This window comes from Cyprinus carpio, chromosome A12, assembly GCF_018340385.1.
Source record: "Cyprinus carpio isolate SPL01 chromosome A12, ASM1834038v1, whole genome shotgun sequence".
Lineage (NCBI taxonomy): Eukaryota > Metazoa > Chordata > Actinopteri > Cypriniformes > Cyprinidae > Cyprinus > Cyprinus carpio.
Window position 1 is genome coordinate 25,134,726 of NC_056583.1, and position 22,272 is coordinate 25,156,997.

Sequence of the window (22,272 nt, forward strand, 5' to 3'; positions counted from 1 at the left end):
GAGAAGCAGGCTGTTTTCTGTGTTCAGGATGTACAGTGATGGAGGAAAACACTGAATGATGTCAGACTGACTGCTGTTGCATCGTCTCAGTTATGATCTCTCGCATGAGTTGTGGTTAAACTGGTTCACAAAACTGAGCAATTAGAAATACTGTTCAAAATAACACGTAAAGCTGTATGTATGTGCAGCGGGGAACAATTCAAACTGCACACTGAAAAAAAAAGGTGTATAATTTAATTTGAAACAATATTCACTCAAAAATTGCTATCACATTTCACAAATGATTACAAAAAAAGTATATATGTATATATTGTACATACACAAAAATGGGCAATAAATATATTTGCTAAAATATTTTTCAAAATATATTTATGTAATTATATTTTCTACCAATATATTTTTGGCAATTTGTTTCCAAAATATATTTAGTACATATTTAGAATATGTTATGACCAGAATTTCTTTATTTTTAATTTTCCAAAATCAGTGTATTTTGAGGAAAAACAAAAGCAAGTGTAAGTCAGATGCATGCAGACGTGGATGTGTTTGTGCGAGGGCTGGTTCTGTCATCGGGCCGGCGTGAGTCTAAAAGCTCTTCTGATGTTATTTTAATGCAGTCACATTTAGAAACATCTCCAACACTTACTGAAACACTTCACTCTCAGTTATGCAGCTCGCTTCTCTCCGCTGGAAACAGAAGAAATCTGCACGCTGCCACTGGTCATGGCTAACCAGCGGGTTAGTGTTGAGCAGTTTTGTTTGCACATTTTACTAATCAAAAGCATGTCACTGGGATTCGTGGTAACATTTTTCACCACACCATTGCAAATGTGGGATTGACTGAATACAGCAGCTCAATAAACAAAACGCTGATAACGTGTTATCAATATTGTCTGTTTTGATCAATTTTGCAGATGAAAAAAGTTCCAATCAAAGTCATAGCAGAACTGTTGTGCGTCTATGATCAACACACAGCGGTGATTCGTTACTGAATGAATCCATGGTTTTGAAAGAATCGATTGAGTCAGTGATTCAGTGACTCATTCATTCGTGCTTTGTTTCTGAATGAATCGGCTGTTCGAACGAATCAGTTGAATGAATGACTCACTCATTAAGACAGGGTTTCATATTTAGAGTATCATTTCATTTTTTTAGAATTCATTTAAATAATTAAAAGACATTTATTATCATTACTCGTGCAATGTTGAATCAAAAAATGTCTTTCTAAGCTGCTTAATGTGTATTCAAAGCTTTTCTCATTTAACACAATCATCTAACACGATTGATTTCAAATTCATTAGATTCATTAATCTGCATATCATGTGATAACTTAGATTAAACATTTTAACAGCTTGACAGCCCATGTATTTTATAACTGATATTAAAGGGTTCATTCAGTCTGATGTCACTGACACTAAACGCTGTTCACGTACGGTTAAATACGGCGCCTCATTTCATGCCGGTTTGAAATGACGTGTGAAATATCTTTTGGTGTTGACATATTCATATGCACCTGTAGATTGGACATTACTCTCTGCTAGTGGGTCTGGAGATGTGAAGTCACTGCTGAGCGATCAGAGCAGCTGGAGAGGATCAGCACTGCAATTATTCCTCATCATTTCATCTCTGAGCAGGAAGACAGCTTTCAGTTTCTATCATTACTGTCTCTCTCTGCTCAGCTCACACCGTTCAGTTCGGAAATCTTCACATCCAGTAGATATTTTTGATGAAACAGCAGTTTTCATGACAATTAAACATATTATTTATATATTAAATTCAGCAACAGATACCTCTGTTATTATCATTGATATATTGTTGTAGTTATTGTTAATATTTTGAATTACATTTAATTTTAGTTAAAGTTTTAGTCATTTTATTGTATGTTTTTGTCATTTTTTTTATTTTTAATTTTTTAAATATTTAACCTTGGACAACAAAACCAGTCATAAGGGTCAATTTTTTTAAATTGTGATTTCTACATCATCTGAAAGCTGAATAAATAATCTCTCCATTGATGTGTGGTTTGTTAGGAGGACAATATTTGTCTGAGATACAACTATTTGAAAATCTGGAATCTGAGGGAGCAAAAAAATCTAAATATTGAGAAAATCATCTTTAAAGTTGTTCAAATGAAGTTCTTAGCAATGCATATTACTAATCAATAATTAAGTTTTTATGTATTTACGGTACGAAATTTACAAAATATCTTCATAGAACATGATCTTTACTTAATATCCTAATGATTTTTGGCATAAAAGAGAAATGTATAATTGTGACTCATACAATGTATTGTTGTCTATTGCTACAAATATACCTGTGCTACTGATGACTGCTTCTGTGCTGCAGGGACACATATGCCTGAGTTTTAGCTCTCAAGTTTTAGTTATTTTAGTATTTGACCTTAAACTAAATGAAACTGAGAGATGTTGACAACTCACGGCAACTCACTGAAATAAAAAAGTAATAATTTGTTAAATATTTTATTACAGTTAATGTTTGTTTTATTTAAAAATAAATTTAGTTAACAATAACTTCCCTGACAAATACTACTGGTATACCTTCCAGTTGCGCATTATAATTTAAATAACATCTCTTTTGTTTTTGGCATGATGAAAATTATGCATTACACTAGCTACGGAAGGAATGGTTCACGCAGAAAAAGGCACACTCTGTCATCGTGTTCCCAGCCTCGTCTCGTTCCCTTCTGTTTTTTGTCCATATAATCAAAGTCAGCGCGGTCTGAAGATGTTTGCTTCCCAGTGTTCTTCAAAGTGTCTTCTTTAGTGTTTCACAGAAGAAAGAAAGTCTTAAAGGTTTGGAACGATGATGACAGAACAGTCATTTAAAGATGAACTAGTCCTTTAAATGTGTTTAATTGCCATGAAAGTGATGCTAATGGTTCTCAGAACAGGCTTTATGTTCATCATGTAAGTTTTGATGAGTTACGAGCTGCACATTTCTCTGCTTGCACTCTTTATCTTCCGGCGACACACGTTCTGGAGGTCTCTGGCCGTTTGGGAGCGCTGGAGGAGATGGAGCCGCTCTCAGTTGATCTGGAGTCTTGGCAGCGGTCAGATGTTGTGTTCAGTGGCGCGTGTCGTTAGGATATACATTCATTAGCATGAGCGGGATCTGGATTTGATTATGTGCTGACAGATAAAGCTGTGTTACAGAACATGACATGATTTGCCCGGAGCTGCAGGCCAGAGAGCAGAAGCTGGACAGATTCATCCATTTAGAGAGAGATTTGGGAACCGTTCACTCGCTGGCTCAAGCGCTTTCTCTCAGAATATCAGCACATATTGATGACTGAAGAAGTTTCTAGATTGTGATGGGTCTGTGTATCACTATGCGGTTGCCAGGGTGCAGCACCATGTAATATGGATTAGGTAATCAGATTGCAAAAACTGAGTACTCGTAAATGGATTACATTTATGTTACATGTTAAAATGCTCATAATTAGATCACAGTTACTTTTATTCACACGATGGCTGTAAATCAATCATAATTTATTTGTTTTCCCTAATTCTTCTTTTTTATCTTTTAACGTTTTCTTTCTGGAGAAAAAATATCAAACCTGGAAGTGTGTAATGCCACTGTTTTCACATCTGTGTCCCTGCAGCACAGAAGCAGTCATCAGTAGCACAGGTATATTTGTAGCAATAGACAACAATACATTGTATGAGTCACAATTATACATTTCTCTTTTATGACAAAAATCATTAGGATATTAAGTAAAGATCATGTTCCATGAAGATATTTAGTAAGTTTCATACCGTAAATATATCAAAACTTAATTTTTGATTAGTATTATGCATTGCTAAGAACTTCATTTTGAACAATTTAAAAGATGATTTTCTCAATATTTAGATTTTTTTGCTCCCTCAGATTCCAGACTTTCAAATAGTTGTATCTCAGACAAATATTGTCCTCCTAACAAACCATACATCAATGGAGAGATGATTTATTCAGCTTTCAGATGATATATAACATTTATTACTGTTTGTTCATGTAAAACAAGGTTTCCCAAACATTTTTGTCAACCAAGCCCATTAAAATAAAATATTTACTTGAAATATCCCTCAGAAAGTTAATATTCTGTGCACTTAAACAAATCAAATATCTCTCGTCCCACTCATAGAATGTCTGGTGTAATGTCATGTTTAATTCACCTCACGATTTTTTTTTTTGCACAAACCCACTGCAGCCCAGTTAAGGAAACCCTGGTGTAATCTCATGTTTAATACACTTCATGATGTTGATATCAAATAATGGAATACGTGTTTTTCTTTCTCTTTGTTCTTTGCGTGGTAGATTTAGTCAGGCTCTGGTCCATGTTTTGTGTGTGTTTTGCTCCTCTTGTGACTCCATTGCCCTTATATGGTCCTTCCTGTTCCTGTCCTTGTTGTGTGAATTGTTTCCAGCCGTGTTTATTAATTTGTTCCCAGGTTTTTCACATTGGTGTCCGTGTATTTATAGTGTGTTCTGTCTCCAGTTCTTCGTTTGCTGTTATATGTCATTCTGTTCTCCTGATGTCTCCAGTCCTGTGAGCACAGTGTGCTGTTAATAAAACCTTTTGATTTATTTACACCTCACTCCTGTGTTCCTAGTGTGTGAGTTGTGACAGATTTAATGGTAAGTTTAAAAGAAGTTTAACAAGCATCAGGTTACACTTACTTAGATTACATTACTAACCACAGTGTTCATGTAATCTGTAGGGTGTTCTGGGTTGTTGAACTGGACTTTCACAGAATCAGGTGAATATTTCTGCCTGATCTTCATAACAGATATCACTCTCCTGTTGAGTTGCCTGAATCAAACTGGTTGTCAGAAAAAGGCTGGTTAAGGAAATGTGTTAAGTGGTAATAGTTTTTACATAAACAGTCCTAAACTAACAATGCAATCTCCCCCAGACATCAGACCTAACAATAGATAAAACAAAATCACATACATAATACATACAATTCGATAAGATGAAAAAAATATGAATCTTATCAATGGATCTGATGAATTCAGTTTGATAATATCAACATTTCAAAAGGGGGTTAAAAATATGCAAGTGATCTTCAAGTTGATGTTTTCACGTCAGTCACTCACTGTGATGAGCTCTTTATTAACCTCACGTTTATCTTTGTCATCGCATAAATAATCAAGTTAATAACTTCAAGCAGATTTCTGGAAGTCTGAAATGCATTTCTTAGGAAAACTTTAAAGTACAGCACAGATTTATTTGTGGTGATTCGCATGACAGCAAAGACTAATGAATAAACGCTGAATAATGACAGTAGTTTCAGTGCCGTTTACATGAATTTAAACGCTGCATAATGCAACACACATTATCATTTTATAGCATATGTGATGCTTAAATGCTCTTCTCATTAAAAACTCAAACTATGTGAAAAGCCACAGGACGGCTGTGATTTGACTGAATTTAATCAGCAAAAATAAATTTCAATATTGCATCAGAAAAATATACAACATAAATATCTAAATGTAACTTGATTAGTCCAGAAGTTTTTCTCGTTTCTGTGAGCAAGCAGAGGAAATGTCAAGAAGTCAATATAAATGTGCTGTCTTTGATTCAGAGTTTTAGGCATGAACAGAGTGTTGAGCATCAGTTAAACACAATTATTTTGATAAACCTGTGGATGAGTCCAGAAGTTTTTCTCGTTTCTGTGAGCAAACAGAGGAAACGTCAGGAAGTCAAGAGTTGACTGAAGATTTTTAATCTCTTTATTATCGGCCTTCAGCTCTGGTGATTAACATTAAAATTATCTGCGATTATCGGTAATGCAACACGTCTGTAGTTAACCATCCGTTTATCTCAGAAGACTGAAAACATTTAACACATTAAAACACCATTAGCTGATTTAATGAGATTCAAAGAGATTCTATGTGGGGAAAAAAATGAAAGCTGAAATGAAAAATGGAATCTTATTGAGAAAGAACTTGACTGAAGACTGCACTGTAATGCTTTTATTATGGTAAATAAACTGAACTGAGATTAACTGTTTATCTTTCAATCTGCTTCAGTAATAATCAGTGATTTCAGAAGTCAAAATCATCAACTGTCCTTCTCTGATATTCTGCGTCTGGCTTTAGAAGTGTTCGATAGTGAGGCCGGCTTCTATTTCTGAAATGTGTGTGTGTGAGATGAGTTTGAGTCTTCATCTGAATTCAGGGCCTGCTTGGTAAATTCACACATTTTTTTTCTGAAGCTTTTATTCTCGTTCTTCATTGTTCTTCATCTTTGTGCAGGTTCTGAATGTTTTAACTCTGAACCTGCATGAAACGTCTGTGATTTAATTCACTGAACCCAGAACAAAGAACCCTGGTCTGGATAAAAGAGGCTTTCTATCTTCAGACGGCAGCTAACCGTCTTATCTGCGCACATTTGTTATATTTAATTAATTTCTGTCAGAGTCATTGTTTTCCAAAATACAAATGCATTGTTTTCTCAAACTCAATGAACTCCTGAAATGCAAATGAGTTCAGGTGCGATGATTCGCTGATGTCTGCTGCGGAAGTTAAAGTAGATGCAAGTGGAAGTATTTGAATGAAGGATCATTTTTCCCAGTTTATATTTGAGTGCCGCAGTCGGATCAGACGGCTTTATGCAATTTCAGAGGGCCAGAATGCACAGGTTTATACTTTCGCAAGAAGACAGTCATGTTTCGTTTTGTTTTTCAGAGGAAGATCGTTGAGGTTTTCATAGTAGATTATTTGTCTTTGTTTTCTTTCGTTCACACTGACTTCAAAACAGCCCAGGGTCACTGGAATGGTGACATTTCTGCAAAATTATATTATGTAAAAAAAACAAACTAATCAAACATCAAAATTCATACACCTCACATCCAGTGCAATGCTGTACCAGGTGCGCTTCCAAGCAAGTTTACCACATCAGAAAAACCAAACTTATGGAGCTGGATATGTGATGCAAACATCAAAATGTGTTCATTTACAAATCATGCACTATGATAAAAGTGTTTTATGCTCATAACATAGTATTGCATAAGTCTTTCTTAATCAATAATCAGCCCCTGTAATCATAATTTGTGTGAAAAAGAATTGTTAGTGTTTTACGGCTGGTTTCAGCTGGAAACTGCAGTGGATTGTAAGTATGGGTCATTACTGGAGTTGTGCAGAAATGTTGGCAGAGGTATGTTTTCCAATGATCCTGGGTTAGATAAAAACAAAAAGGGTCAGATTCTCATTCTTCCATTGATTGATTGAGTCTTTCACAGCATTTATTACGGTATCTGATCTGGAAGTTAATTTTAAATAACGTCAATTCAGCCTCAGAAGAGACTTTAGTATTTCTGACGGGATGTTCACAAAAAATCAACGTCTAGAAAAAAACTTCTCACCCAAAGGTGTCTCTTTATACTGTACAGTGAAAGCTGATAGAAACAGACTGCCGAGCGCAAATCTCAGTACAAACAAAATCTGCCTATATCAAATCTCAGTTCAGTTAAAGTCTGGTTTTATTTAGTGCAGGTGTCTTATGGACAGCTTTTATACATGTCATGACTGGAGCTGGATTGTCTCGATTACGGGAAAGAAAAGAGCATTCTGGACGTTCAGTAGATCTGCACCTGTGCTTTCCTGAAGAAAGAGCATCGAACGAGGGTGAATCAATGAGCTGCAAAGGAGCATGTTTACTACAGTAACAGATGAATGCAATATTATATTGATCTGAATGCGTGTTTGTTTGTGTCTCAGCAGAGTAAATGTTAAGCTGCTGGTTGGTTAATTTGTCTCAGTGGGAGTGAAAGTCCGTTGATCTGAAACCTTGTCTCGTTCTGCTCTTACAGGACGTTTGAAATGGAAACTTTCTCATGATTTCTCAGAGATGTCACGTTTCCCCATGAGATCAGGTTGTGTTTATCTGCCTGTCGCTCATCCGTGTTTCTCATGTCAGTATTTTTATGGACCGCCGTGAGAATGAGCTGGTGATTTCTGACATGAGAACATGAAACTTCAGTATCTGTGTGAGAGAAACACAAAGCTTGGACCTCAGGTACACCACAATAAATCAAACACAGTACTGACAAGATACTGTTAGACACCAGCTGAATGCACACATCTGGAATCATCTGGATGATTTTTAACTAATATGTGTGTGTGTGTGTGTGTGTGTGTGTGTGTGTGTGTGTGTGTGGTGAACAGCCTCGTTATTTCTATGTGTTTGCTTGTTTGTTTGGTTGGTTGATTTATCGATATTGACGTGATCCTGGTTTTATGGTTGGATCTTCCTGATGTTTGCTGATGGATTGTTTAATTATCAGTATGATGTGACAATATGAATGGCTTGTGTTTGAGTAATGGATCCTAATGGCGTGTCTGTAAATGGAAGGGCAGATTATCTCTGATCTCCATTAGAAACCTTCATTTATGTGTTTACCGAGAGGACGGTGTTTTTGTGAGGGTTCATGGTGTTTTTGTATGTAATGTAATTTTACTGAACTCTTTTCGTTTGTCATGTTTAACTAGTACTGACGCTTTAATAATGACGTGCTGTATAAACCCTAGAGATGTCCATTAACCGTTAACCCATGTTTAAACCAGTCTAGATCTAAAAAACGGTAGTTTACTGTAACTGGGTGAGTCTACAAAAAACCCTTCATGAATGAGTTAAATTTCACTTCAGAATGAAAATCAAGAAGAAATGACAAAATCAAGCCTATTTTAAGAATAAAAAATAATTAAATGTATTTGTTTTTATTTATAAAATGTATAACTAGTATTTATACAGCTTTATATTTTTATTGTGATGCCTTTAATTTTTATTTGAAACCTTGTAACCTTTTTTCATTTTTCAGTTCGGTACACTGACAAAATGTTTACTTTGAAACAGTTTTCAATCAGAAATTGCTAGTGAATTTGACAAACAATTATAAAGAAAAGGTAAGTGACACCTTGAGTTTAAGGTGAAATTTTGAAGCAGAAAGACTGAAATCAGTGAAAAACATTTTGACAGTGTCTGAAGTCGATCAGCAGCTCATGTTCACAGAAGGAAGGCGTCTGAAGACTGGTTTGATGACTCTGGCTTTAATTAGTATAGCCTGTATTAGTGATGTCAGCAGTTCTTTACAGGCTATGCTAATCTATGCCAGAATCATCAGTGCAATGGATCTGAGTTTCCTCGTCCATCATTTAACTGGGATTCCAGCTCTTTGTGATTTATGAGCAGATATTGGAAATAAACCAATGACCTCATGTTTATTAATTACTTGTGTCTGTATAAAATCCTGTGTTACATTATAAACAGAGAAACCCAGTATGTGTGTAAATGTGAGTGTGTTTATGCATTATGACCGTACAGAACATCGAGCGAGTGAATGTGTTCTTCTCTCGTCCTGGACGGAAGTGAAGCTCCTCTGATATTCTAGTCTGCATCGTGTCAAATTGATTGATGTGCATGTCAAACCTGCAGAAATGTGAACATTTCTAGTAATGTGTGTGTGTGTGTGTGTGTGTGGAGATGTTCCTGAACTTTGTTTTCTTTCAGTCTTTAGGGTTTGTCTGATAGATGTCCTCTGGTGTCTGTGTGCTCAGATTAATGCTGTTGTTCTCACCGTGTGTCTCACGGGACGCTGGAGGATTTCCAGTTCACTCGGATGGCAAACAGCAGCGGCTCTCCTTTAACTAGAGACAAGCGCTCAAATGAGAGCAGGAGATATTCTGCTTGACCAGCGAAGCCTTCGCTCAAATCCGCAGCTCTTTGATTTATGCAAAACAGAACAAGCCCTGAGGACTTCTTTCGCTTCCCCTCGAGCTGCTCCACTTTCCTATCGAAGAACAGAAATGGCACTGGATCTGTATATCTAAAATAATAGTTAAAATGATTGGTTTAACTAGTCTTTAACCTGGTTGTTGTGACCTGGGCAGAGCATTAATATATTCAGAAGAATATGTGAGTATTTTCTCATGCAAAATCCACGATTACACTGTAAAAAATGAAAGAAAGAAAGATTATTAGAGTATGTTTGGACTAGGTCTTTCTACTTCATGTTTAATTCAATGCATTCATTGCTGTTTCTAATTGTTTGTTTGTGAAATTTACTAGCAATATCTGAGTAGAAATTGTTTCGCCACCCGTTGTTTTGCAGTGCATGGTGCTACAGTGTATTTTTTGTTGACAGGCTGTTGCTATGCAGTTGCTAGGGTATTCTGGGTGGTTGCTAAGGTGTTGCTAGGATGGTCCAATTGATTTCTAGAGCATTTTTCTACAGCTGTTTTCCTCTTGTCTAGTGTGGAAAATTCTCCATGAGAGTTACATGCAAATCGTGAACAATAGTGATATTATCAAGCACCACTAATAACGTAATTTGTTCAGAACAGGAGGCCTGAGATTGTGTGGCAGTGTTTTGTTTGTGTTTGATTTGTTTATTCGACGTTCCCGCTCCGGCTCAAGCGGCTCAGATTAATGACAGATTTACAGCAGGGTTTGTGAGAGACAACGAGAGGATTTCCAGCTCAGAAGGTCAGACGCTCCTCGTTCTGAGGTTCAGAGTCCAGTCATTAGCATTTACAAAACATGCAAATCAGCAGCAGAATGGCTTTGTGCTTCGACTGTGATTACAGGCTTTTATATTGTGATTACAGGCTTGAGCTCTGATACATACGTCACACATTTACTGAGGCCGAGTCTGTAGTCGCTATGCATGAGTGAAATTTACATTTAGATTTACAGCAGAGTTTAGTCTGAGAATCAGCTGATCGTCTCTCATTGCTCTGGATTTGCTTCTCAAGTTGTTGGAATGAAACTATATTTTAATGCTGTTTGTTTGCTTCAGTCTGTGTTTCACATGTCGCGTTTGGAGTGTGTTTGTATATTTCACTGCTTCTCAACTGGTTCTGCAGTAGTTTATCATACAGAATAAACAAAATGTCCTTCAAATCAAATGTGTCCCTGCAGCACAGAAGCAGTCATAAGTAGCACAGCTATATTTGTAGCAATAGACAACAATACATTGTATGGGTCACAATTATACATTTCTCTTTTTATGACAAAAATCATCAGGATATTAAGATAAGATCATGTTCCATGAAGATATTTAGTAAATATCCTACTGTAAATATATCAAAACTTAATTATTGATTAGTAATATGCATTGCTAAGAACTTCATTTGAACAACTTTAAAGATGATTTTCTCAATATTTAGATTTTTTTTACTCCCTCAGATTCCAGATTTTCAAATAGTTGTATTTTAGACAAATATTGTCCTCCTAACAAACCATACATCAATGGAGAGATTATTTATTCAGCTTTCATATGATGCATAAATCTAAATGTCGAAAAATTGACACTTAAGACTGGTTTTGTGCTCCAGGGTCACAAATATGAACCAGACCAGGGTTATTATAGTTAACTAAAACTAAAAATAAAACCATAAAAAACAACTCTAAAATAAATGTTAACTGGAATAAAAAAAAACATTACAAAAACTAAATGCCAAGGTAACTATCTTATTATATTAAAACACAAATCCAAAAAATAAAAAACAACAAAAAAAAATAAAAAAATAAATATATAAACTATAACTATATATATATGAATGCACAAATCCTACATACAGCTGATACTAAAATAACACCAAACAAAACAGAACCAATAATAAGCTAAAATAACACCAAACAAAACAGAACAAATAAAGTATATAATCGTCTTACCATTTAAAACATCTGTAAACATCTCTGATCATTTTTACGCTTAATATTTTCAAGTCAATCACAACTCAATATACTAACACTAACCCATAGTCATTAGAGTTTCTGCTTAATATCTGCTCACACTGTATTTTGATGGACATCCTACTGACTATTTTTGCAAGTTCATGTCAGCTCATTCTACTGACCCTAACCTATAGTCTACTAATACTCTAATGAGAGTTAGCTGACTTGTAGTTGCAAAGTTACTTATAGTTACTAGAATGTCTAAATTGTAATGGAAACAAAATGAAGCCTATATAGCTGTAATAACTGTACACTGCTGTATGCTTAGTTTTATTATTTGCATTCAGTCTTGTTTTTCCCTGTTGTCCAGGACAGACTTCAGAGCCTTTTCTGTGTCTGGAGCGTCGTTGCTGCTGTTTGAGGCGAGCGATCTGTAACTGAAGGGTTTGAGCGTCAGAATCTGGTGTGTGTGGTCAGGACTGATCTGAGTCTGAGAGAAACACAGATGGTTTATTTAGCATCTCTGCGAGTGACTGAGTGCAGCGCTGCAGAGATACGTCTCTTCTGACTCCTGAACAGCTTCAGACGCTCCTCCAGACAGCCACCAAAAATCATAGCTTTAATATTCTCAGAGCGAGGAGCGCTTACGACAGAATACATGAGGCCCAAAACACACACACACTCACTCACTCACACACACACACACACACTCACACTCACACACACACACACACACACACACACACACACACAAACAGACAGACACAGACACACGCACTTACACACACACACACACACACACTCACGCATGCACACACAGACACACACGCACACTCTCACACACACGCACGCACGCACACACTCACACACACACATGCATGCGACACAGACAAAAAAAAAGAAAACAATCTATCTCTCACACAGACGCACACGCACTCAGACACACACACACACACACACACACACACACACAACATACAAAAAAACTCACACACATTCACACACACGCAGACACACAACACACACTCTTTCACACACATTCACACCCACACTCTTTTACACACATTAAAAAACAACAAAAAAAAAAAACAAACCAAATAAACAAAAAACAGACACACACACATACACACGCACGCACGCACGCACACACTCACACATGCACGCACACAAACAGACACACACACACACACACACAGCCGCACACGCACGCACACTCACACTCATACTCACACACAGGCACGCACGCACTCACACACACACACACACAAACACACACACACTCTCTCTCTACAAAAAAAAAATACAAAAAACAACCACACTCACACTCATACATACACACTCTCTCTCACACACACACACACTTTCACACACACTCACACTCACACTCATACATACACACTCTCTCACTCACTCACACACGCACAATAAAAAAGTAACCTGATTCTCACTGCAAACTTGCTGTAAATACTCAAGACACTGTCTGAAAATAAGGTACAAAATCTGTCACTGAGTGGCACCTTCACAGTTTTGAATGATGCATCACTCATATCTGTACGATCAAAACTGACAGAGTTCATTTCGCCGTTATCAGGAAAAAATGCAGCTGAACACACCGTCACGTTTGCTGACCTCAGACGGTTAAAACGTACTAATATGTCCCATTTTGATACTACATGTACACTTTAGGTATTAATATGCACCCTTTTGGTGTTAAGAAGGTACAAAAGCATATCTTTTGAGAGGGTCCTGCACCAGTGGCAGCTTTTGTACCTTTTTTTCTGATTCTGAACGCTGGCCTTTAATCTTCGATTCATCCTGCAAACACTGAAGTTCTGTCTCAGTATTTGTCTTGCTTTCCAGCACAAATATCCTTAAACTGAAATATATTTACTTTAGGAGCACAATAACAGTACTGTTATCTGAGAAATTGATCAAAATGCAGTGAGTTTATGTTTAAAACTAAAATACCCATTTTTGGCTCAGTTCCTCCGTCTGTCTTCAGTGTCTGACTGACGCTCACACTTTCAGTCTGTGTGCTCCATGTGTTTCATTCACACACTACTCACACACACGTGACCATTACAACATGCTTCATTCAAGTCTTCCTCCACATCAGTGGCATTTTACTATCATAGACATAGTTTTAATTAATATTTGACTTTTTTTTTTTTTTTACATTTAGTTATTATTAAACATAAAATAAGTATTATGGTTTTTTTTAGGTTTTATTTTATAACAGTTAAGATTTATTTTATTTCAAGTAACACATGTTTTAACGATTTTCATTTTGGTTTTAGTTAATGATAATAACTCTGTTCTACATTTATTTTTCTCTCATTCTCTCCCTTAATAAATGTCAGTTTTATTGTAGTAATTTGGACCCTTTATCTTCTTAATTGACATTTGTTTGTCCTCAGTATTAATTCAAATTATGAAAGCAATGCTAAAAATCATTGCACAACCATTGGTTATTTATAGATAATAGTTAACAAAAAGTTGTGTTACTTGAAATAAAATACTCTTTATCTGAAAAAGTAATTTGAAAGTGAAACTAAAATAATAATAAATAAATAAAAAAAAACAAACTAAAACAAAAAAAAAACTAAAAAAAAAACTAAATAGAAAAAAGAAAAAAAAAAAAAAAAAAAATAAAAAAAATAAAAAAAAACATAAAAAAGAAAATACAAAAATAAAATTAAATATGTAATTCAAAATATTTAAAATTATAATAGTATATCAGTGATACTAAAATAATAAAAATGTACTAAAATAACTAAAACTGAAATAAAAAGAAATGGAAAAACTGTTGTAGACATATTAAAAATCAAATAAATATTATAACAAAAACAATAAAAATAAAAATGGAAAATATAATAAATAAAAATCACAAAAAAACCCAACAAAATTACTCAAAATGAAAAATTAAAATATTAAAAAAAATATTAAAAACTATAATGGCATGTTTATTTATGTATGTAAATATTGTGTTGTAACTGTGCAGTTTGCTGAATGTTAAACACAGACAGACGAGTGAACAGCTTGATCTCTGTGTTTGGGGTCGTGTGTGATGTTTCTGTCCTGAACCAGAGCTTCAATCCCATTCCCATCTCACCTGTGCACCGAAGCGCCGTTCACAAAACCCTCTGAATGTTCAGTGATGCTGTAGATAACAGGACGATTGATGCATATTTCAAGAGCCGAGTAAACCTACAGAAAGACATCAGGATATTCCAGCCGCATGATCACTGAGTCTGCTTCTGTGCTTGTGCTGATGCAGCTGAAGTCAGGCGCTGAGCTCACAATGAGAATGTGACATGAATTAAACAGAGCCCGGTGAATGTGACGTGTGTGATGGGATGATCTAAACGATCTTCACTGGTGTTTTTCAGTGTCTGACGGAGCACACGAGATCCAGCCGAGTCACCCATGAGCTTTCATCAGGAGAAACGGTGAGAAAACACACGCCACAGACCTGTATGATCTCAAAACATGATCATATATGATTAAAGAAATCATGCACTGACTTGTATATGAAAGCTGTCTTTCTGAGAGCTTTGATGGAGGAGATTAGAGCATCAGGAGACCTGGAATACAGTGCTTACAAGTTGTTTGGAGAACTTTCATAATGATTTATAGCAGTTTTTTTAGCTTCTGGTCACCGTCTGCTGTTAAAATCTCCTTTAGATGAAATCGAGTCAAATATCACGTTAAGAGAAGATCAGGTCAGATGCAAACTCACGAGCTGCTGTCTGTTCACATGCATTCAAATTACCAAAAGATTTTACTATTCCTGTATCTTCTGGAATATAAATTGCACTTTTTTTATCATATGAAACATGCTGCGGCTTACTTTATAGAATGCAATTAATGTCAAGCGTGCAGCACATTAGTGTTGGTGTTGAATGAGAGAAATACATGAGCGCAGGTTTATTTCTACAATGCATTTCTCACACACTGCTAGTTTCAGTTTTGCTTTAAATGAATTTAGTTTGGGCAATAATAAAAGTGATGTTTATAATAGTGAATGCATCTGTAATTTATGCATTTTTCATTCCTGCTCTGGTTAAATGTAAAGGATTTATTGTGGATTGAAGGGAACTGAAATACATAGCGTTTATAATGTTTGTAAACATTTTGTTGCATTATTTTTTGTATGTAAAAATACAATATGACTAATGCAGTGATACAATGTTTCTATATCCATTTTAATGCGCAGCGTCATCGATGAGTGCATGTTTATGAAACGCTCTGTTATTATATTCCATATGTAGGCTGTGAATCATCTGAAGGAATCTCTTGATCTGCAGAGACTCTCACATCCAGGTTTCTGATCTTGTGTGATGTCAGTGAACGTAAATCCACTGCCAAAAATCCACAGCATTTCTCTGATATTTGAGTGTTTCAGAACAGTGTTTCTGGGTGAAGTGATTTAGCAGATGGAGGAATATACACAGGTCTAGACTGGTTTATGGTGGTTTAGTGCTGGTTTCGCCGCACTATTAAAACTCAAAACATTGAGAGAGATGGAAAGCGTTTGTTTTTGCTGCTTGAAGCCTTGACTAACATTAAAAGTGGAGTTTAGGGGAAAAAGAAGTTTCATAATTAATCATAATTTCTTATTGTTGTTTCTCAGCAGAACAGAATGTTTGACAGTTTGATCTTCGTGAGTTACAGCTGATCAGATAAATAAATCTTCAATCAGTGTTTATATGATATTAACCAGCATCATAAATAAACACTTCAGATATTTTAATTCTGTCTCTTCGCTGACAGGAGTAACATTGTCTTTTTATAAATAAATCTGGGGCAGATAATAAAAGTTGTTTTTGTTAAATTCTTGAACTCGAGTTCTTTTGAAATAGACCCGATCCTGGTTTTCCGTCTAGTTGTGGTTTTGAAGAACTGTACTTTATGTTATTCACTACATTATTACATTACTTCTACAAACGTGATCTGATAGTGATGCTTGACTTGATAACCCAGCTGTCAATCAAACGCATCACGATTAAATCCCGCCCCCAGCATGACAGGCTGATGGTTTTAATGGAGATCTCAGCGCTGGAAGATCTCTTCCTTGTCCATTACTTCAGCAACTCGACGAGATCTCACACATCATGCGTCATTACACTTCTGTTCGAGGTCAGTTAAAGGCCTTCAGAGCAGCTGATGAATCTTCAGTCGTGTTTCAGAAACTGAAATCTGATTCATTCCCTCCACAGAGAAATAGATTTAAAAAAATACTGCATAAACCTTCCAGACAGACGCATTATAAATGATGACAGATGCTTCCGTAGACACAGGGTGATTTCAGCTTCTGAAGAATCATGTTTAACAGCCTAATTTGCACAGAACTACATAACCCATAATTACCCATCTCTGTTACCGTGGAAACTAAATCACATTAGAAAAATTAAGTAGTGACCGTTCACTCACATGATGCTTTATGAACAATGGAATCGAGTCGGTCTCTTTATACTGTACGTCTGAATATTGTACGGTTAAAAAAATGCATTTATAATAATAATCAATGAGTGTATGTCAGTAGTTATATATTGTTTTACCAGTCTTTATTTTAAGATGTCAACAATGCAATGCGATTCATTTATTCATTCGATTTTTATTTTATTTAAATTAGTTATTTATTTCAAGTTCACAGTTCATCTAGACCCGGTTGGTGGTGTATTGCATGAATCAGAACTCTTAATTTAAAAAAATTAAAGAAATGTATCATTTAGGTAACACTTTACAATTAGAATAATTAGTTAACTACTTTAGTTAACATGAACTAAGCTTGTACAATACTTCTATAGCATTTATTAATGTTAATTTTAACATTTACTAATGCATTATTAAAATCAGAATTTGTTCTGGTTAACATTAATGCACTGTGAATTAACATGAACTAACAATGAACGACTGTATTTTCATTAACAAAGATGAATAAATACTGTAATAAATGTATTGTTTAATGTTCATTCATGTTAGCTAATAGATTATTGTAAAGTGTAACCATTATTTATTTCTTTATTTAGAGACTGTGATTGTCTGTCACGGTTCTGCTCTCTTGCTGTTGATTTATGGATGATGTTTTATGATAATGACTGTCTGACTTGGACATTATTCCTCTTATTCCATGGCTACTTAAATAATAACATGACATGTTAATATTAATGCATGGAGGTGAAATATTAATTTGAGTGTGTTCTGGGTTTGAGTTGGTTTAGTCCTGAGTGTGTCTGTGAAACACAGCAGACAGTCTCTCTGTCAAGGACACACACACACACACACACTCTCACGCACATGCGCACACACACACACTCACTGACACACACACACACACACACACACACACACTCTCCCGCACACACACTCACACTGACACACACACACACTCAAGCACACACAGACACACACTCACGCACACACAGACACTCTTACGCACACGTGCACACACACACTCACTGACACTCACACTTTAAACACACACGCACACACACACTCACACATACACACACAGAGACACACACACTCTCTCACGCACGCACGCACACTCACTCACACATACACAATCATACACACACACACACACACACACACACACACTCATACATACACAATCATACACACACACACACACACACACACACACACACACACTCATACATACACAATCATACACACACACACACACACACACAACAACAAACACAAAAAACAAAAAGCTGGCTGTCATCTGTATGGACACACACACACACACACACACTCAGCCTCATTAACAGAGAGCTGGCTGTCATCTGTATGACCCTTGAACTTTAGCTGACCTCAGGTGACAGGAAGCTGTGTGTGTGTTTGTGGACAAAACCTCCCTGTGGTCATAAAAAAAAAAGTATGTTTATACAGACTTTATTCTTGATTTGTTATTGCTTTTTTATTGTTAGTTTATGTCTATAGTTTTTGTCTGTTATGTGTTTGTCTCAGTTTTTGTCCATTCTGTTTCTGGATTCTCTGATTTCAGTGTTTTCTCTCGTGTAGATGTGTTTTTATGATGAGCAGACTGTGTGTGTGTGTGTGTGTGTAAACGATCATAGTGAAGGACACTGATGATGTTTGCACTTAATGAATGTTTTTTTAACAGCGCTGTGTGTTTTTTTTAGTTCTTCTGTGTTGGTCACATCTCTTATACGTGTTTCACATTATTATTTTTTTTTAATGTATATTATTTATATGAGTCAATGTGTGTTTTATGTGTATGTGTTTCATGCTCACGTAATGTAAGTGTGTGTGTGTGTGTGCGTGTGTGTGTGTATTATGGATCAAATCTAGAGAGGATATTAAAAGATTCACAGTCTGAATTAGGTTTGTAAATGAATCATGTAGGTTATTATTAAGGACATTCATTTATTTTAATAATTCTGCTATTCAGCGGTGTTATGAATTAAAGCCGTCTCATGATGTGAATCAATATCATATATGACCTGAAGCCTGTGGATGAAAACAACATTACGAGGCTGATGATTGAATACAGACATAATGAGCAGAGACACGAGATACAAAGAGATCAGCATCAGACCATCATCGTTTCCTCTCTCTCTCTCTCTCTCTCTGCTGTTCTTTCCAGCTCTTCATCATCTGTTTCTCTTTCTTTCTCCGGAGTCTCGTGTCTTGTCAGGTTGATCTCGTATCCGTCCACAGTTTGACGTTGAGTTTTGTCGCTGTGCAATCAAACTCAAACATCCTGCAAACATCAGACAGTCACTGAGCATCTTCCTCTTCCTGTGGCTCACGACGTCCTCAGATACTCGCTAACATCTCAAGCGCCTCAAACTAAGGAGCTTCACAGTTTAACGTAGTTAAAGATGCTGCAAGCAGTGTCACAAATAAAACAATTTCACCACCTGACAGAGCTATAGCTATATATTATAATAATTTGTAGTTTGTTTCTTTTTAATAGTAATACAATGTAACATGTTTGTCCCTGCATCACAAAAGCAGTCATAAGTAACACAGGTATATGAGGCGATATGTTATAAACACATAAGAATATGAGTGGTGTGTGAGATCAAGTGTGTTTTCTGTCTAGTTCTCATGCTAATATCTCTCGTCTGTCAGCTTCGTCCACAGAATATGTCACCATGAACCTGACACTGAGCGCCGAGCCCGGGTTATTCCTGACCAACAGCTCCCCGGGGATGCGGGCCAATCCCGTCACAGCGTTCGTATCATGTGACGTACGGACCGCCAACGATTCGCTCCTCATGCAGGGCTCCAATCTGACCGGCAACGCCACTCTCAAGTCACCAGATCCACTCGGTGGACACACCATCTGGCAGATCGTGATGATCGTGTTCCTGTGCGGCTCGCTTTCCTTAGTCACCATCACCGGGAACATCCTGGTCCTGGTGTCCTTTAAAGTCAACAAGCAGCTGAAGACGGTGAATAACTACTATTTGCTCAGCCTGGCGTTCGCAGACCTCATCATCGGCGTGCTTTCGATGAACCTCTACACTACGTATATAATCATGGACCGCTGGACGCTCAGGAACTGGGCCTGTGATCTGTGGCTGGCCGTTGATTATGTAGCCAGCAATGCTTCAGTGATGAACCTGCTGGTCATCAGCTTCGACCGGTACTTCTCCGTCACGCGTCCGCTGACGTACAGAGCCAAACGCACCACTAAGAGAGCCATGACCATGATTGGACTCGCCTGGTCCATTTCCTTCATCCTCTGGGCACCAGCTATCCTCTTCTGGCAGTATTTCGTCGGGGAGCGGACGGTTCCTCCGGGCGAATGCTACATCCAGTTCCTCTCGGAGCCGATCACTACTTTCTGCACAGCAATCGCTGCTTTCTATCTGCCTGTCACCATCATGACCGTCCTCTACTGGCGGATCTACAAGGAGACGGAGAACCGCTCCAAAGAGCTGGCTGGACTCAAGGGTTCGGGGAACCAAGGGAGTCCGGAGGAATCCGTGGGGAACCCGGGAAGCTCTCAAAGTCACAGCAGTTACGAGCTCCACCCGTCCAGCCAGAGAAGCTCTGGGAGAACCAGAACTGGACGGTTTTGGTTCTGGCCGTTGCGTCGTAAGGCTTGGAAGGGTCGCGGCCGCGGCGACACGGACAGCTGGAATAATAACGAAACCACCGTGTCCATCGACCCGTCGGATGATGAGGAGGAAGAGGATGGAGAAGACGCCCGAGCCGTGTACTCCATCTCCGAGAATCTCCACCCGGCTGAAGACGCGAGACCTTCCAGAAAGGGATTGTCCGGTCACTCCAAAGCATCCGTGAGCTCCAAAGATCAACCCAACGCCAGCATCTCCCTCAAAGACACGGCGCTCGCCAAACGCTTCACCTGCAAGACCAAGACGCAGGTCAACAAGCGCAAGAAGGTCTCTCTGGTGAAAGAGAAGAAAGCGGCGCAGACGCTGAGCGCCATCCTCCTGGCCTTCATCATCACGTGGACGCCGTACAACATCATGGTCCTGGTGAACACGTTCTGCGACGAGTGCATCCCCCAGACGCTGTGGGCTCTGGGATACTGGCTGTGTTACGTCAACAGCACCGTCAACCCCATGTGTTACGCGCTCTGCAACAAGACCTTTCGCACCACCTTCAGATCCATCCTGCTGTGCCAGTGGCGTCAGACGAACAAACCCAACAAACCTGCGCTCCAGCAGAGATGGCCGGCGGCCACCTTCCGGAAACAGAGTCCTGCAGAACACTAGAGGAACTCTGTGCATCGTTTCTGAAGGGCTGTTGAGTTTGTACAGTATTCACGTTCATAGGAGCCTCAGTTAAAGCCAAACACGGATTGTGTGACTAGACGTCCACTAGAAACATACATGAAAACCTACGGAAATGAGACGATTCTTGTGTTGACGTATTTCCTACTGAAATGAAGGGTCGGGTGGGACATGCAGTATTTAAGGGCTCGTTTGTCCAACCCTATAGTATTTTCTCACAATTTTGACTCATAATGTACATTAAAATAGGTTTCATTTTGACTTGAATTTAGTGTTACAGGAATGTTTTCACACCCTCAAAGCTTTCTTTGTTCTGCTGAACACAAAAGAAGATATTTTGAACCAAACAGTTGCTGGTAGCCTTTGACTTCCATAGTATGAAAAAAAATAAACAATAATAATACTATGGACGTCAGTGGCTACCAGCAAGTGTTTGTTTATTTGATCCCTATTCACTTTCCCAGATCTGGTTTGTGTGTCTCATCAGGGTTTACGGTGGATGTTGTGGTACTCTGTGATTTTCTACTTTAAGCTCTGAACTGTTTTACTGCTGAAATGAAGAAACTTCTACTTGGTTTGATTTCACGCTCATGAATGTTTTAAATATGTATTTCCACTTTAAGTCAAGTGCACACTACAAAACTGAAGCACTTTATGTTTTTAGGGTAACACTTTATTTGAATAGTCCACTTTAGACTTTCTACTGTACTAATGATTATTCTTTTTTCTCCCTTAAAATAAAAAAAGAGTTCTGTTTTTACTTTTAACATTTTATTTTAATTGTCTTCCTTTTAAAATGAGTTCCTTGTTTTAATTTGACATTTTTATGATTTAATTCATCATTTGCAT

The 22,272-nt window shown here is 37.4% G+C and overlaps 1 protein-coding gene across 7 annotated transcripts in view; it reads left to right on the forward strand.

Annotated features, from left to right (window-relative positions):
- LOC109066432 (muscarinic acetylcholine receptor M3-like) overlaps positions 1–22,065 on the forward strand; it is a 25,459-nt gene extending 3,394 nt beyond the window's left edge. The window contains exons 1-4 of one of the 7 annotated variants that reach the window (XM_042768157.1): positions 4,509–4,635; positions 4,719–4,757; positions 15,070–15,129; positions 19,802–22,065. In XM_042768157.1, the coding sequence (XP_042624091.1) occupies positions 19,813–21,405 (1,593 nt within the window). In that variant the 5' untranslated portion in view covers positions 4,509–4,635; positions 4,719–4,757; positions 15,070–15,129; positions 19,802–19,812 and the 3' untranslated portion in view covers positions 21,406–22,065. Of the gene's footprint in view, positions 1–4,508; positions 4,636–4,718; positions 4,758–12,040; positions 12,114–15,069; positions 15,130–19,789 lie in introns of those variants that run through there. The other 6 variants (XM_042768152.1, XM_042768158.1, XM_042768153.1 and 3 more) reach the window with 6 other exon arrangements.
- The last annotated feature ends 207 nt before the right edge of the window (positions 22,066–22,272 follow it).